Source organism: Merops nubicus, unplaced genomic scaffold (genome assembly GCF_000691845.1).
Source record: "Merops nubicus isolate BGI_N331 unplaced genomic scaffold, ASM69184v1 scaffold37666, whole genome shotgun sequence".
Classification (NCBI taxonomy): domain Eukaryota; kingdom Metazoa; phylum Chordata; class Aves; order Coraciiformes; family Meropidae; genus Merops; species Merops nubicus.
This window is the reverse complement of record NW_008613754.1, coordinates 781-16,538: the sequence shown is the minus strand read 5'-3', so window position 1 is coordinate 16,538 and position 15,758 is coordinate 781. Positions and strand designations below refer to the sequence as shown.

The window sequence follows — 15,758 nt, the reverse complement described above, 5'->3', positions numbered from 1 at the left end:
GTCCTGCCTGCCTTGTTTTACCTTTGAAGCAATGCTGGCTTGCAGACTACTTGTTTTACCGTCTGCTTTACTCAGCTTTGCTGTTCATCTATCTCTAGGAAGACTCAGTCTGTTTACTAAGCAGGCTAACCCTTCTCTGTGGCTAACTGACACAAGGTAGCAAACTAGTTGCAGACTCTTATACTCTTGAGGTGCATAATGCAAAAGATGCGGCCTTAGGACCTTTTTAAACTCAGAGCTTTTGACCCAGGTGCTGCAGTAGTGAGGTTTCTGCTACCATGGTTAGAAAAGGGACTTAACCCTTGCAAAAGGAAGGCAGCATTAGCACAGGAACCTGCAGTTGCTTTGCACTGTGTTCTCCTAGACTACTCCAAAATAAGTATGTAACTTGGTTAATGTTAGAAAGGCTATAGCATACTGTATTCTAGTGATGTGTTGGTAGGCGGCGTTTACATCTGGTGTTAACTGTTGGCATTTTTAGTAGGCATTGCCAATGGATGAACTGGTGCATGACTTGGCCTCAGCCTTAGAGCAGACTTCAGAACAGAACAAGCTGGATGAGCTGTGGGGAGAGATGGCCCTAAGCCCACGGCAGCAGCGGCGTCAGCTTCGCAAGAGACGGGGGCGTAAACGGCGCTCAGACTTCACACATCAGGCAGAGCATGCCTGCTGCTACAGCGAGGCCTCGGAGTCAAGCTTGGACGAGGCTGTCAAGGATTGCCGTGAGGTGCTGACAGCCAATTTCAGTGACTCTGATGACATGGCAGTGGTCAAACGACACCCAGCTCTCAGTGCCACCCTGAGGAGCAAGCAACACTCGTGGCATGAGTCAGACTCCTTTACAGAGAACGCACCCTGTCGACCTCTCAGGCGCCGACGGAAAGTCAAACGTGTGACATCTGAGGTGGCTGCCAGTCTCCAGCAAAAGCTCAGGGTGTCAGAGTGGAGCTATGAGAGGGGCTGCAGGTTCAAGTCAGCTAAGAAACAGCGCCTTTCACGCTGGAAAGAAAATGCGCCTTGGGCATCATCCAGTCACGGCCTTTGTGAATCGGGAGAGAACAGGCCCTTCCTCAGCAAAGGGGGGAGGAAGGAGCGGATGGAGTGTGAAGCTGATGAGCAGAAACAGGGCTCAGATGAAAACATGTCGGAATGGTGAGATCTCAGTTTCTTCCCTGTACTAGTCAGATGGCTGCCTTGCATGCAGCTGCTTGTAAATCCTATGCCTTGCTTTTAGAAGTTCTTATCAAAATTATTCAGTGCCATTCTGTTTCTGAAGAGGAGAAATATCTCAGATACACCTAAATTGTAGATTTTTTTCCAAGTCTTTCCTGTCAATGCCGTACTGATCACCCAAACATTTCCTTGAAAAGTTGGCACGGTGTTATGTTTCTGGCTTCTGCTACACCAAGGAGCCCTCTGAACCGTCTGTGGTCCTGCAACTAGAAAAGTGATGTGATTGATGAGAACTAATCTCAGTTCCTTGTTTTCAGAAGTTACTGGAAGTAGCAATAGAGAACAGATCAGATCTCCCATCGTGACCACTAGCCCTCTGTGCAGGTAATGTGTGAACTGCAGTCAAAACAGTTTGCAGTTCCACAGCTCTGCTCTGGAATAAGGTCCTGAAAGGCTGACCGTGGGGAAAACGTAGTGGAAAAGAAGTTGGGAGAAACTTGCATTACGCGATGAGCCTGTGCAAACAGTGGAGTCTGGCATGTCTTCAGCTCCAGTTCTGGAGAACTTTGATGAGTTTGTGGCAGAATCTGATACAAGAGATGAAAGCCAAGAAGTGTAAATGTTGTGATCTGAGTTTGTGTGTCACTCCTGGAAAATTTTCCCCTCCAATGTGACTATTATTCTCTATGTAAAAGGTTTGGGGTAATAAAACTGCTTCTGTACTAAGAGATTTTTCAGATTAGAAAAGAAACAACTGGTGAAAATCAAATGGAGGGCAGTTCTTAATGAATAGCATACAGAAAGTGAATAAGATAGTTTATTTCCTAATTAACATTGTTTAAGGAGCAGGGGACATTGAGGAAACATTTAAAACAAAAAAGTGTTGTTTTTTTTTTCATGAACCATGAGATTTGGAACTCTATTGTGGGACATTTTGGCGGTAAAAAGTTTAAATATGTCCAAAAGAGGGATGTGGAACACAGATTTGTAAGAGGCTGTTAAGCATTACAGCCCAGATGGAAGATCTGGCTCAGGAAATCCTTAAATTGCTGACTGCTAGAAGCTGGAGGAATATACAGAGGAAACAGTTGGTCTGTATTTGTCATGTTCTCATATTCTTTCCTTAAGCATCAATTGTAATAGGTGCTACCAGACAGAAGGCAGCAGATTTGGAAAGTGTAATTGTTTGATCCAGTTTAATTGTTCATGTGTTAAGGCTCATTTAAGCGTTCTGGCCATCTAGTTCCTGCAGTTTGTCAGAGAGGACTGGTGGCACTTGGTTATTGAGGGCTTTGTGGCTAACAGCTGGAAGTGCAAACTTCTCAGTGGTATTTTCTGGGAGACAGTGAAAAGCGTAGGTCATAATACATCCTTGCTCTCCTGATCCGGAAGACCACTGCTGCATTTTTTCTGAATCAGAATGGTTTCTATGTAACCATTACAGGGTGGAAGTTGCAAAAAATTGTGGGGTTTTTTCCCCTTAAAAAGTGGCTATTGTTTGCCTAAAAAGTGGGTGACTAGTGGATGCGTTTTTGCTACTAGTGGTTAAAAGGACTTTTGTCTTTTCAGAGCTATTTGCTGGCAGTCCAGAGAAGAGAATGTGCTGAGTAGCCCCTGAACGTTGTATGTCAGTGGTGATGGACAGAGAGATGCCCTTACTTGATGTGGCAGCGATGGACAGCATTCCTTGAGTTTTTCTTTCCACCAGTCAGAATCTTTCCATCATGTTAAACTTGAACATAAACCAGCAGGCTTTCATCCAGCCTTTACTTGTGCCAGTCTTTGAAAGAATAAACAAACAGCTTTGTCTGGACTGTTACTTGAGGACCACGCTGGGAGATCACTTTGTTCTGCCTCAGTTGTCCCTTGCTCTCAAACTAATTATTGTGCAAACATCTGCATCAAATGACATTTACCATCTGCTGCCAGATCCTTGGGATTCTCTTTGGAAAGCCGGGGGCTGGAATATTTGACCTCTCCAACACCACATGTGTGATCCTGTGCTATGACTCATGAGAGAGGGTCAGAGTTGGAGAGGGGGATACATACAGCCTTCTTCAGTGCATAGTATCCCTCATGGCACTGAAGGATGGGGCTTTGGTCTCTGCTGCTCTAAATACAGCACTTTGAGGCAAGCTGCAGAGTGAAACTGGCTGTGCTTACCTCCCCTCTCACTGTGCTCTAGCTGTTTTTTCTGGTACTGTGAGAGAAGTACTTTGCACAGATGGATAACAAGGGCATATCCTGAGGAAGGAGGAAGAAAATTGGATGCCTAGGAGAGTGGATGGTATGGTTGTCATCAGAAGCTGATAGGAGGGAAAATGACTGATACAGCTTGTGGGACTTGGAAGCAGTCTGTGATGATCTAATTTACAGAACGTTTTGGTACTGAATTGGTCCCACTTGCTGTTCACTCATCTTGTGGTGGGGAGTGTCACAAAACTAATGTGGTTTTAGGCAAACTAAGTTGTATATTCATAACTGCTTTTTTTTTTTCCACCTTCTTTTTCCTCCCCTCCACTGTCACTTGCTTTTCTTTATGGTGTGTTGTTTTTGGTTTTTTTTTTTTTTTTTTTGTAGGAATGAATCTCTGTAAATGTTAAAATACTCAACATTTTTTCTGCTTTCTAGGAGGTTCCTTATCCTAAGTCAGATCAGAAACTTAACGGTATTCAGTAGATAAACTCCCATTCACTGAGAAAGCTTTGGATATGGATATTTAATGAGGAGGTAGTATTTATAGTTTGCTTGTGGGACTGAATCACAATACTACATCTTCCTCCAAGAAAAGACTTGGTGCAAAGTGTGTGTGAAATGAAATCTTTGACATTGTTTGCCAAATGTGGCAAGAGATGAACACAAATTGAACTCCCATTCACTGAGAAAGCTTTGGATATGGATATTTAATGAGGAGGTAGTATTTATAGTTTGCTTGTGGGACTGCACCAAGTCTTTTCTTGGAGGAAGATGTAGTATTGTGATTCAAATGTGTGTGTGTGAAATGAAATCTTTGACATTGTTTGCCAAATGTGGCAAGAGATGAACACAAATTGAGAGAAGGGTGTGCAAGAAAATGATGATTCTAAATTGGTTAATTGCATGACTCAAAGCCTGATCTATAAGTGATTGTGGAAACAACAGAGGAAGCAAGGGATCTTAGTTTAGCCATTTGTATATTTGTACAAAGATGACAACTGCTGACACTGAGAAGTAGCATGCCATTCTGTCCCTTAATGCTTTGAGATTTCCTGCATCCAGAGTACAGCAAACGCAAGTTTTGAGTGCTGAAGTTCTTTCTCTTGCTGAGCTAAGCTTGGTACTCCCTGAATGGCGTGGGTTTGGCTGGGGCAGAACAAACAGTAGTACGATACCTGTCTGTGAAATCACTTTGAAAGATGAGTGGTTTAGTTAGAGATGTTTGTTTAGTTGGAGATGTGCATTTTGCCTAATCTGTTCTCAAGTGCCGTGACTCTGAATGTGACTTCAGACTGGGGATTGTACTGACCCACCAACGCCATGTGACTTCGCTGGCTCCGTGCTGCTGCTTGATGCTGCTGGTTGTGGTTTAACCCAGATAGGCAGCTCAGCCCCACACAGCTGCCTGCTCACTCCCCCAACGTGGGATGGGGGAGAGGATTGGGAGGGCAAAAGTGAGAAAGGTCGTGGGCTGAGGTAATGTTGCTTTAATAGGTAAAGCAAAAGCTGTGCATGCAAGCAAAGCAAAGTAAGGGATTAATTTGTTACTTCCCATCAGCAGGCAGGTGTTCAGCCATCTCCAGGAAAGCTGGGCTCCATCTTTTTTAACACTGGGAGGACAAACCCTGTAATTCCAAATGCCCCCCCCTTGCTCCTCCTTTCCCCCCGCTCTTGTTGCTGAGCACTGTGTCATGTGGTGTGGGATATCCCTCTGATCAGTTGGGGTCAGCTGCTGTAGTTTGTGTTCCCTCCCAACTTCTTGTGCATCCCTGGCCTACTCTCTGGCAGGGCAGTGTGAGAAACAGAAATGACCTTGGCAAGGTTTAAGCGCTGTTCAGCAATAACTAAAACATCAGTGTGTTACCAGCACTGTGTTGGTCACAGATCCAAAGTGTAACATTGTAGAGCTACCATGGGGAATATTCAACTCTATCCCAGGCAAAAGCAGCACAGTGTTCTGGCCTGGGGGTGTGACCAGTGTGTATCCTGAGTGTGCAGTGCAATTGCTCTACGCTTTGGAACGGAGAGCTTTCAATGACAGCCTGCAGTGGCACTTGGGAACCTGGCTAAGCTGATGAATGAGAGGCCAGTCTCTCCGTAAAGAAAAAAACTCCTTTCTCTTGGAAGGCAAGTGACAAAGACAGAGTGTTCAGCTTCCCCTCCTTCTCCAGCCCAGCCTGACCTTCTGCAGCCCCTTGGTGCCTCTTGTTTTCTTATTTTTATAGAAAATCAATATCCTTCCTGACACAAACAATAGCTCAGGCAAAAGAATAAATAGGGGAAACCCAAGATCTCTGTCCATCACCTCTCACTTTAACTCTCCCAAACTATTTAATTATAAGCATGCTTTGCTCCAGGTGTTTGTGACAGTGAAATTGCTAAATGAGGACCATTTTAACCAAAGATTGGGTGATCAATAACACTCTATAGCAGTAGCTTGTCGGATCAATAGCATTCATTATTTCATGGTTAAGGTAAGTAGCCTCCTTTGCAAGTGGAGGTCATTAATCAGTGCTTACTGGACCTGCAGAAAGGCTTGTGTAGGAGTCTAGTTTGTGTTCAGCCCTGAAGTGTAAAAGGGATGGTGAAGAGGGTGAGATCCATGGAAGTTTGTTCCAGTAAAGCACTTGCAATAACGTATATGTGTAAGGGGCTAAAGAGCTCAGTGCTGTTAATATGATCTGGAATCTTGACAATGCTTTTTCCTTTCTCGGGCACCTTTCCCCTGAGGATGCTAAAACCCTTATGAAGCAGTCACTCAATCCTTGCATCTATTGCTTGTGAGGACTGTTAATCCGGGCTTCCAAAAGGCAAAGCGGACACGCCGAGAGGTGTGCCCAGGGTCATACCGGGAGCTGGTAGGAGAGCTGGGAACGAGACGCATGAGTCACGCTTCTCAGTCCTTGGCCTTCATTGCTGCGGGGTGTCTGTGGGAGGGGGAAAGGGTGGCCAAACTTTGTAACGGATTGATTTGGAATTTGATACTAACTTACATACTGAAATGTGGGAATGATGTACAGATTGTTCATCCTTTAAGTTCTAATGACCTTTATACAATGATGAAGATGCAGAGTTTGTAGATAGCCAGCATGAGGAGCCGATTTGGCTACACTTTAGACTGCATTTTCCAAGAGCAATAATATGCTCACAAAATGGGGGTTTATTATGTGCCTGCAATTCTTTGGTGTGACACATCTTGTGGTGCCTCATCCTTCAGCCTTTTGAATCAAGCGGTCTCCAGTTGATACTGGTGTCTAGTAGGGTCCAATTTTCCTGGAAAAGAGGGACCCAGAGGTGCTTTCTAGCACCATGCCCTGGTCGGAGATTGATTCTAGTGCTGTGTTATGCCTGACATTTGCATCTAAAGCTGTAGTGCTAAGGGATGGGTAAGAAGGTTCTGCTTGTTCCATTATCTCCCAGCTAAATCAGAGGAATTATCGCCCAAAGTGTCCAACGATTGATTTAATAACAGCATTATAGCCACCAGATGCTTAGGACTGACCTGAGCATGTACTTCTGCTACACATATTCATGCAGCTTTACAGTCAATTAATAGCTTTCTGCACATTAATTTCTAGTTTAATACTTTGGTTCAAGAATTAAGTCTCCTGTAACTGCTTCAGCAAATGCAAAGTGTGCTGTAATGAGGTTGCATTTGGCAGCAGCAAGCCATGGTGTGCTAAGGTATTTAGTTGTAGAGTTGTGAGTGTACCAGCTGCTTTTCCCTCCAAATAAAATAAAAGTTGCTGTAGATGGAAGGGAGTGTTTATGTACCTGTATAACATTTTTGAGAAAAAAGAACCTGAAGTAGGAAACTTCAGAGGGTTTTCAGTAGCTGTTATGTGACCCAAGGACAGAGTTTTTAACTGCACTTAATTTCCTAGTGAGCATTCTAGACAATGTCATAGTTAGGTGATTAAATCTAGTACCCGAGGCAAATGCCATTGTATTAATTACTTTTTTATAACTTAGAACTAGGCTAGATACAGGATTGTACTCTCTTTTAAGTGATGCAGAATTGCTAGGTTTCAACAGAAAGCAATTATATCCTATGCTAGAGCCAGCCACTTCTTGGAGAAGTGGGGTTTTTAGTTGTTTTATACCCGCTGCAATTGTAACAATGGGGTTTTTTTGTTTGTTTTTATTCCAGTGAAACCAGCAGTGTATGCAGCAGCAGTGATACTGGCCTGTTTACCAATGATGAGGGCCGCCAAGGTAACAACTGTCCTGTGATTTTCCTCATGTATGCTGGGGAATTTCTCTTACTTTCTTTACAAATACAAAGAAAGATCTATGTTTGAAGAGGGAGAGAGAGGGAAGTATGGGAGAAACGCCAGGGACTGGGAGGGGCTAGAGGTTAGGAGGGCTATAAAGTTGTGATTGTGGGAATGGTATGCTTGCTGAAATAGAACCATTTCAGATCCATAGTATTTGAAATATAAGAAGTTGTGATTATAGGAAGGCACAGAAATTGAAGAGAAATTTTAAAGCTTTCAGTAACAAAAGAGCAGTGCTTATGATTTGTTTTTGTAGGTGTTCTCATTGTTGTCTACATATCATTAGTGCCTGAATCTGTTAGTTGTTTTCTTGGCGGGCTGGAAGAGGCAATGGGGAAAAATAAATCAGTTAGTACTGGCAAGTCACCTAGTAGGCTGTGCTAAGAAGACAACACTAATATGTGATAGGCTTTATTTCTTTAAATACACATTCCTCCCATGCTCTTGTGTTTATTAGATGAGCCTAGTATTTCAATATGTTGTAGAAATGGTTTCTTAGGAGTTCTGAGTGTGGAGTGTAATCTGGTTTTTATCTGTGACAGCTTAGTGTCCTGTTCATGAGGGATAGGGCAGAAGTAGAGGTGAAAGAGGTGGTAGTAGGTGCATCAGCAGTCAGGACTATTATATTTGGAACAGGGGAAATGTGACCCTAGATATCTGTAATTCTGCATGGCTTCTGCTGGTGTGCATTCTGATTCTGTCACATTTCACAAGCTAAGATTTGGATGAGTTCTCTTCTGGGAATATATGAGTGCTAAAGGAAGTAGTATCAGTCACTCAGTAGGAAATGCTGCTTCCACTGGCTTGTTTCTGACCCAAATAGGTATCTGTGTGTGAGGCAACACAGTGATAGCAAATATGTTTGTGTTTTCTGATGATATGTTAGGCTACAGGGCCGATCTATTGTGAACTTAGGTAATTATAATACTTTCCCTGAGAGCAGGGATTTCAAATACCAGCTTTGACCTTTGCTGAAAAAGAACTGTGTCCAGCCTCCCATCCTTCAAAAGCAACAGAAAAATCAAATTTTTGCCCTATGTTTTTACTGTTCTGGGGGAGCTGAAGTCAGCGAGCACTTGTGTATCAGAAGAGGAAGCAGGGTGGTGACTGTAGTGGTGAGTTTTTACTTCATCACCTGAGGCAAGATTGACTCAGACTCTGTGTGTGTGTCTGTGTGTATAGATATACACACACACTTGTCTATATGCTTGCCCTATATACCTGCCCTGGTTTTATACCTTGTTTTAGACATTAACTTTTGACAGCATTTGGAATATACGACTTAAATAAATTCATAAAATCCAATGACAGCCTTACCTGCCTAGGTACTAGAAGAGATTTGACATTCTAGTCATTAGGCCTCTGTCTGTTCAAACAGTTTATAGGGTAATAGCTTTCTGGCAAAGATGTTTTAGCTTACAGTAATGTTTAAAATGCTTAAAAAATGTTGCATTTTCAGGTTAAATAAGAAACATCTGCCTTTACTTTTTTTAGATAATTTCTAGTCAAAAAGTAAATAGCAGCTTGCCCCTTTAGTGAAATAGAGAGCATAAAACTTTTTTTTTTTTCTTTTTGGGTCACAGATTGTCGTCTGAGAAATAGTTTTCTAGTACAATTCTAAACTGCATAATGGGAAATTTAAGGTACTCGAATGTAGGGTTTTTCCCCCCCCCTTCTTTGGAAGTTACTTGGTGTAATATTTGTACTGTTGCTAATTAAATAGCTTGTCTGTGCAATTCCAGATACTAGTGTGCTTCTTTGAGCAGAAAATGTTTCGAGTTTATAATTTGATTGTAAGCTTTTTTTTTTTTTTGGTGGTTGTTAAATGCTTTGGGATCTCTGTTGGTGAAAGTTACTCCAATGTTAGCATATAATCCCAATTGTAAAAGTTTGTCTTGTACAAGTAGTGATTTCACTTGACGTATGACTGAGGTATGACTTGAGAAACTTTGAGATACAACAGTGGACTATACCCATAGATTCCAAACTGTTAGGATATTTTTGTACTAATTATGATCACTTAGAACTCCCAAAATTTACTCTAAAGTGTGTAAGGATATTTATATTTTAAAATTGCTTTGTCACAAGCGTGCTAGATCAACTGACATATCACAGATATAAGAAGCAATGTCAGAGCTTTAGGTTGAAGTGTTCTGACTCTCCTCTCTGTTGCTGGTTGAAGTTGATTTTGAGTGTTGTTTCTGTTATGTGCAAGATTGCAGCATTCTTACTAAGGTGAGGGCTTTTTCTTTTTTCCTTTTTTTTTTGTTTGTTTGTTTGTCTGGCAAGACATGTGGGTAGGCATAATGGACTTCAGTCAGGAATGAGGAAAGTAAATGGGGATGCTTGATTTGAGACTTTGTGGTATGCCAATTGGAGTTTTTCTAAGTCAGGTGTATTAGTATTTTAAGGCAAGGTGAAGTACCTTGTAATTACTCAGGACTGTTAGTTGGCCTCCTGAAAAGCTAACTGTGTCAGTTCTTTGCCCTCTTCCTGCTGTTTTCTTACACTGCTCACATGCTGCTCTTAGGGGATTTCTGGCCAGGCAGGTTTACCATGAATGGTGTCTGATGCAGTTCAGTTTTAGACTGCAGCTGCATTAATTACAGTGACTCTGCTTTGTGGAGACTTTGCTCATGGCTTCTGTTGCTCCTGCTTTAGTTTTGTAAAGAGTTTCTAGTTCTGACAGATTCTAAGAAATTTTGTTTGAGAAAGACTCACAGCTTGATTAATATGTAAACTCAGAGTGACCATTTCTCATAGTTGTGTGTTTTCCTCTTAGCTACTGTCCTGGGAGACTAGGGGTCTTTTTCATCAGTGAGTATGCTCCTTTTGCTTACTCTGTGAGCCTGGTCTTCTCCTGTTGTGGAGTCTCTCCTGTGATAGCCTATAACATGTGCCAAATGGTTGGCCTCTACATCTGTCACAGTAGTTACTTCAGGGAGAGAGTTCTGCATAAGACATCACACAACATTGAACTAAGGTTGATGAGATGCAGTTGCAGTGGAGTGCTAAAGCTGCCCTAGGCAGGTCTGTAAAGAAGGCTTTGTTTTATAGAGAAATTCTGTAGCCTGATGAGCTAGATAGTTTAAAGCATTTAGTGAGGCCCCGTAGTTACTGCAGATCATTGAAACAGAATACAAATAGAAGGCTTTTTGGGATGGAATTCCTAATGAGACTCTAGCTGTTTCACATCCAGAAATGCCTGCCTGTAGTATTTTGTGTGACTGTCACAGGGCACATTGATGTTACTTGTGGATAATTCCATTCTATTTCTTTAGGAGATGATGAGCAAAGTGATTGGTTTTATGAAGGAGAATGTGTTCCAGGATTCACTGTCCCCAGCCTTCTTCCCAAGTGGGGAGCCGACCACCGATCTGAACTGGAGCGGATTGATTCGGGCCTGGACAAGCTCTCAGATTCCACGTTCCTTTTGCCTTCAAGGCCAGCTCAGAGAGGTGAGGTCCATAAGGACTGACATGTGTTTGAGGACTTTTGATGCGATAGTAAGAGCAGATTCTGTTCATGGGTGCTGCATCTTAAACTGGTGTTAGTGATCTGTTGTGGTGTTTTTTTTTTTTTTTTTTTTTTTTTTTTCCTGATCCAGTTAAAAATAGCTGCAGTATTGGAGAGCATACTAAAATACTCATACCAGCTGTATTTTTGAGTCTTCTTTTTTTTAAATAGGGATTTTATTTCATTTGTGAATAAATTGGCATATTTATTGGCATAAATTGTCTCTTGTAGATTGACAAACAAGAGAAAGAGGATCTGATCTGACCACTGAAGTACCTGTTTTTCCCATCTGTTTTGCCAGGAATAATCTTGTCTATTCATTGCTTGGTTCTTCTTGGTTTGGTTTTCAGGATTTCACGCTCGCCTGAATCGCCTTCCGGGAGCTGCTGCCCGTTGTCTCCGAAAAGGTCGGAGGAGGCTTGTTGGCAAGGTATTCCCTTTTGCAAGTTAATGATTTTATATTTCCAGTGGTGATCAGTCCTGAAGTACTATTCTAAGACATCATGTGAATTGTTTTCTGCAGAAAGGGGCCCTGTACATTTTCTGTTTCATGTATTGTTTGATTTGTTTAACTGCTTTGACTGTCAGAAGTTGATTCAGTGACTAAGTGGATTTTAAGGCAGGTTTGGAGTACCAAAGACAGTCGATCAGTGTTAAAAGCAGTATGAGAGGAGCTCTGAAGATGAATGACAGGGAGCATAAATATCAAGAAGGTTTAGACAGAATGTAGGGCAAAATGATGATGGCATGAGACTTGTGCATGCTCATAATCTGAGACTACAAGGGCAGAGGAATGGCTCAAAGGGCAAGGAAGGCCAAATTTTAGGAAGACTAGTAGGAATGGCAGCAAAGAAGGTGGTTTTAGCAGTTGCATTTTTAGTAGGAAAACAGAATAATAAAAGATTATCTGCAATAATGCACACAAAGTTACCTAAAGCCATTGACTAGGTTTATTATATATAGGATAAAACAAAAAAATATTAGTCCTGTTTCTGAAGGAATAAAGAATACTTTGCAGATGCTTGTGTAAAAGAGGGAGGGATACACCTGGTTGGGTCTAGATCTTGGAATGATGAATGCTGCTGTCTGTGGTAAAAGATATTCTGAGAAGGAAGGTGTTGGCTATGTTTGGCTTTTTTTTTTTTTATGGGATGTGCTCTGTGCCTTTGAAAATACTGGCATATGTTCTAAGCTGACTGGCTTTAGAGAGTCTGTTGGCAAGGCGCGTTAAAGCGAGCTGGAGTCTACGACTTCTTCCTTCTGTTCAGTCACATTTGAAAGATCCTTGTTCGCTGCCCACTCACCTTGCTTAATTGTAACCAGCGTTTAAAATATGAATCCTCAGCTAGCAAGAGACTGGCTTTGGGTAGGGTTCCTCAGGCCACCTGCAAGTGGCTCGGCCTGTCAGCAGCACCTCTAATGATCCAAATGAGAAGGATAATATTTACTTGTTTAATTCATCTTCATCACCTTAAAGGGATCTTTGTCATTTGCAGTGGAGGTCACTGCTCCCCCTTCCCCATCTCTCTCTAAATTGTAATCATAAATAATGAGTTTCATTCAGAGCTCCCCGCCAGCGAGCTGCTAATTACCAAAAGTACGGCTTGTAATTTACACAGTCATAAACGGTAAATTTAAACATTATGGCACTTTAAGTTAATAATTTTCCTGCTGTAACAAATAGCCCATCTTTCACCCCTGCTGCTACAACTGTCCCCAAAGTTTGAGTGGGTTTTTCCTGCGTACCTAGCACAAACAAATCTTACCTGTGAAAGCCTTTTACCCTCATCAACAGACCCTTACTGGAAAGTGTATTTCTTTCTTGGAGGTAGTTGCTATGCAGACATGAAGAGCTGGTGCTTCAGGCTGTGTGTGTGTATGCAGCATTGAGCACACTCATAAGGCAGTGTCTCACAGGGAGAGGTGGTCACTGAGCAAGTGCCTTCTCCTAGGCACCTTTTCTTTAGCTGCTAGAGGTCCTGCTGCTGAATTGCTTCTTTCAGAAAGGGTGAAAGCTTCATGCACGTTCTTTGCCTCATTCACGTGTGTTTGGTGAATCCTCTCTGTTAGTGGGACAGTGTGATGTCCTGGCTCTCAGCCTGTTTCTGGCCCAGCAACCTTGGAAGTAAGCTCTTCTCAGCCGTTTCCCCTGTTCTTAGCTGCATCCTTGTACTGCATACTTTGTACTGGTCCAGTGCTTTGTGTGCCCCTGTGCAAGCAAATACCATCACTAAAATAATTAAAACCAAGCCCCACAAATCAAACTGAATGACTTTCTGCTGTTCTAATAATTTAAATTTTCTCAGCTGTGATTCTAAAAGGAGAGAGTGAAGACATTTAGCTGAGGGTGGGCTGGGAAGGAAGAGGTGTGGCCCAGGGGAGTAAGATCTGTTCTTATTGGCAGTGGCAAACTGTTATGTCTGCTCACTGTGTGAGAGTCTGCAACCTTTTACCTGTCTTTGTGTTTCAGGAGACCTCCATGAGCACTCTGAGCACCGAGAGGCTAGGTCAGATTGTTAGTGATCCGCGCCAGAAAGAGTAAGGTCCTTAACAGCTGCTGTGTAGCACTTTGGGAGGGGAGGAAGAACTCTAGGGTCCTCTTCCCCCCTGGGACTGAAGGGAACGAAGAACTGGGTGGTAACTTAAAGCATGCAGTGACCTGTGGAATGGGAGACAGTCCTTTACTGATGGCTTCTCTGTTTTCTTATTTGCAATTGCTGACTTTTTTTGTTTATAAGGCTCCCCCATTGTGTGGACACCGCTCAACTGCCCTTTTGGTTAGAGTCAGCGTTTTCTTTCTCCCCTCCCTTGCAATGTGCCATTGCCATAACTGCTGGTCTTCTGAGAGGACTGAGCCCTGCATGTCAGTGTTTAAAAGAGCTTCAGCGTATTCACACTCCGGGCGCGTACCCAGACTGCAGAAATCATGCTGACAAGGCAGCCGCAAAATTGCTTTCTCTTTCTTTGGTGTTCTGTCTCCTTCCCCAATTAGTGTATTTAAATTGTAGTCGACACCAGAAATAGTTATGGTGCCTATTCTTTGGCATCCCTTTAGTGCTATTCTTGTCAGGCAATGGATGAGTAAGGGTGGCACCTCTTCACTGTAGCGCAGTGGGTCCAGCCTTCACCAGCTGTTGGTATAATTTTCTTCCTTGGATTTGAAATTCACTGTTTTTCATATGAGTCCTGCTGATGCTTAATCTTTCTCCTTCTCCCTCCATCTCTGTTCTTCCCTTCTCCTTCTCTCCTTATCCCAAACCCTCTGGTTTTTATTTCCCCTCATGTTCATTCCTTCCTTGGCATTGCTGCCACCTGTCCTTCTGACTCTGCTTCCTTCCAGTTTTTGGTTACCATCCATGGGAAAGAGAGATCGCAACCAGGTAAGCTGACTCTGCTATACTTTTTTTATTTTCTTGGTTTCCTTCTCTCTAGAAAGAACAAAGTACCAGCTTCTGACTTTCCACACAGTGTGGCCCGTACACATGAGGTAAGGTAGTCCTGTCCCTCCACATTTTGTTAACTAATCTCTTCTGGGCTTTGAAAACAACACATGTCACAGGCATTAGATTTTATATTTCAACTGAACAGTTCAGGAACTCCTTTTGTTTATCTCACTGTTTCAGGTTAGTGTAGGCCTTCCTCTCTGACAGCGAGTGAGAGGGAGGATGCCTCTTGGTGGGAGGAGCTTTGTCCTCTCAAATTTCTGTAAGAATTTGAACGTTTTTCAGTTTTTAGTTGCTTTGTTTTGCCTTTTTTGGCTCATGCTTATACCTGATAGTCTTATCAACAGATGAGGGAAAAAAATGGTGAGCTGATTGTAATTAAACAGCAGCCATAACAGGAAAATGTAAGAAGTGATAAGCAAGACATAGGCATTCTTGTACATGAAACTCTTGTGCATGCACTTTTATATGCTCCAGTAAGTCTTACATAGCGTCAGTGATAGGAGGCTTTTTTCACTTAAGATATAAGAGGTTGGGTTCTTTATAGTAGAAAGCAAAAAGAATCTTCCCCTTGAGCAGTTGTGTTGTACCAGAGTTCCTAGCCATGCACACTCCCTTCTGTTCCTTTGCAAGTTGGCTTTTGGTTGGTGAGCAGTAGGATTGAAATCTGTTTTATCCTTGAAGCGATTAAAAATACATATATGGCAAGAAATAATTTTCAGACCTTTGTGCAACTGTATTTTCCATTAATGAGAACATTTCACATACCACCTTTATATCGCTAAAGATAAGAACGCAAACTACATAAGCTTTAAAATGACCAAGATAAATTACTTTTGTTTTTCTCAAATGAACCTGAGTCAGCTACTGAGCATACTGGTGATTCTGCCTTGCTGTGCAGCTGCAGTGTTACTTAACTGACAGTAAACTGAGTCCAGTTGAAGGAGGGGAGGAGCTCCCTCATAGCAGCACCTTTGTGGTGCATGGTGCCTCTTCTTTCTCAGGAAAGTTGAAGGCAAAGGCCTAGTACTGAGTCCTAGAGTTGCAGATAGCTTTTGTCATGAGTCCTGCTACAGCTGTGGATTATTCATTTGTTATTATTTAAAAATGCATCAGTAATCCTAGTAATAGAAGAACAGTGTTCTGGAGATTG

General features: G+C 42.4%; 1 protein-coding gene across 1 annotated transcript; it reads left to right on the top strand.

The window, feature by feature from the left end:
- Positions 1-487: 487 nt before the first annotated feature.
- On the top strand, positions 488-14,649 carry GPATCH2L (G patch domain containing 2-like; the record flags this gene model as incomplete). The annotated part of the gene is made up of 6 exons (XM_008941982.1): positions 488-1,152; positions 7,520-7,584; positions 10,928-11,104; positions 11,513-11,592; positions 13,633-13,700; positions 14,595-14,649. Coding segments are annotated over exons 1-6 (1,104 nt in total), but the record flags the coding sequence as incomplete, so codon positions are not given.
- Positions 14,650-15,758: the final 1,109 nt, after the last annotated feature.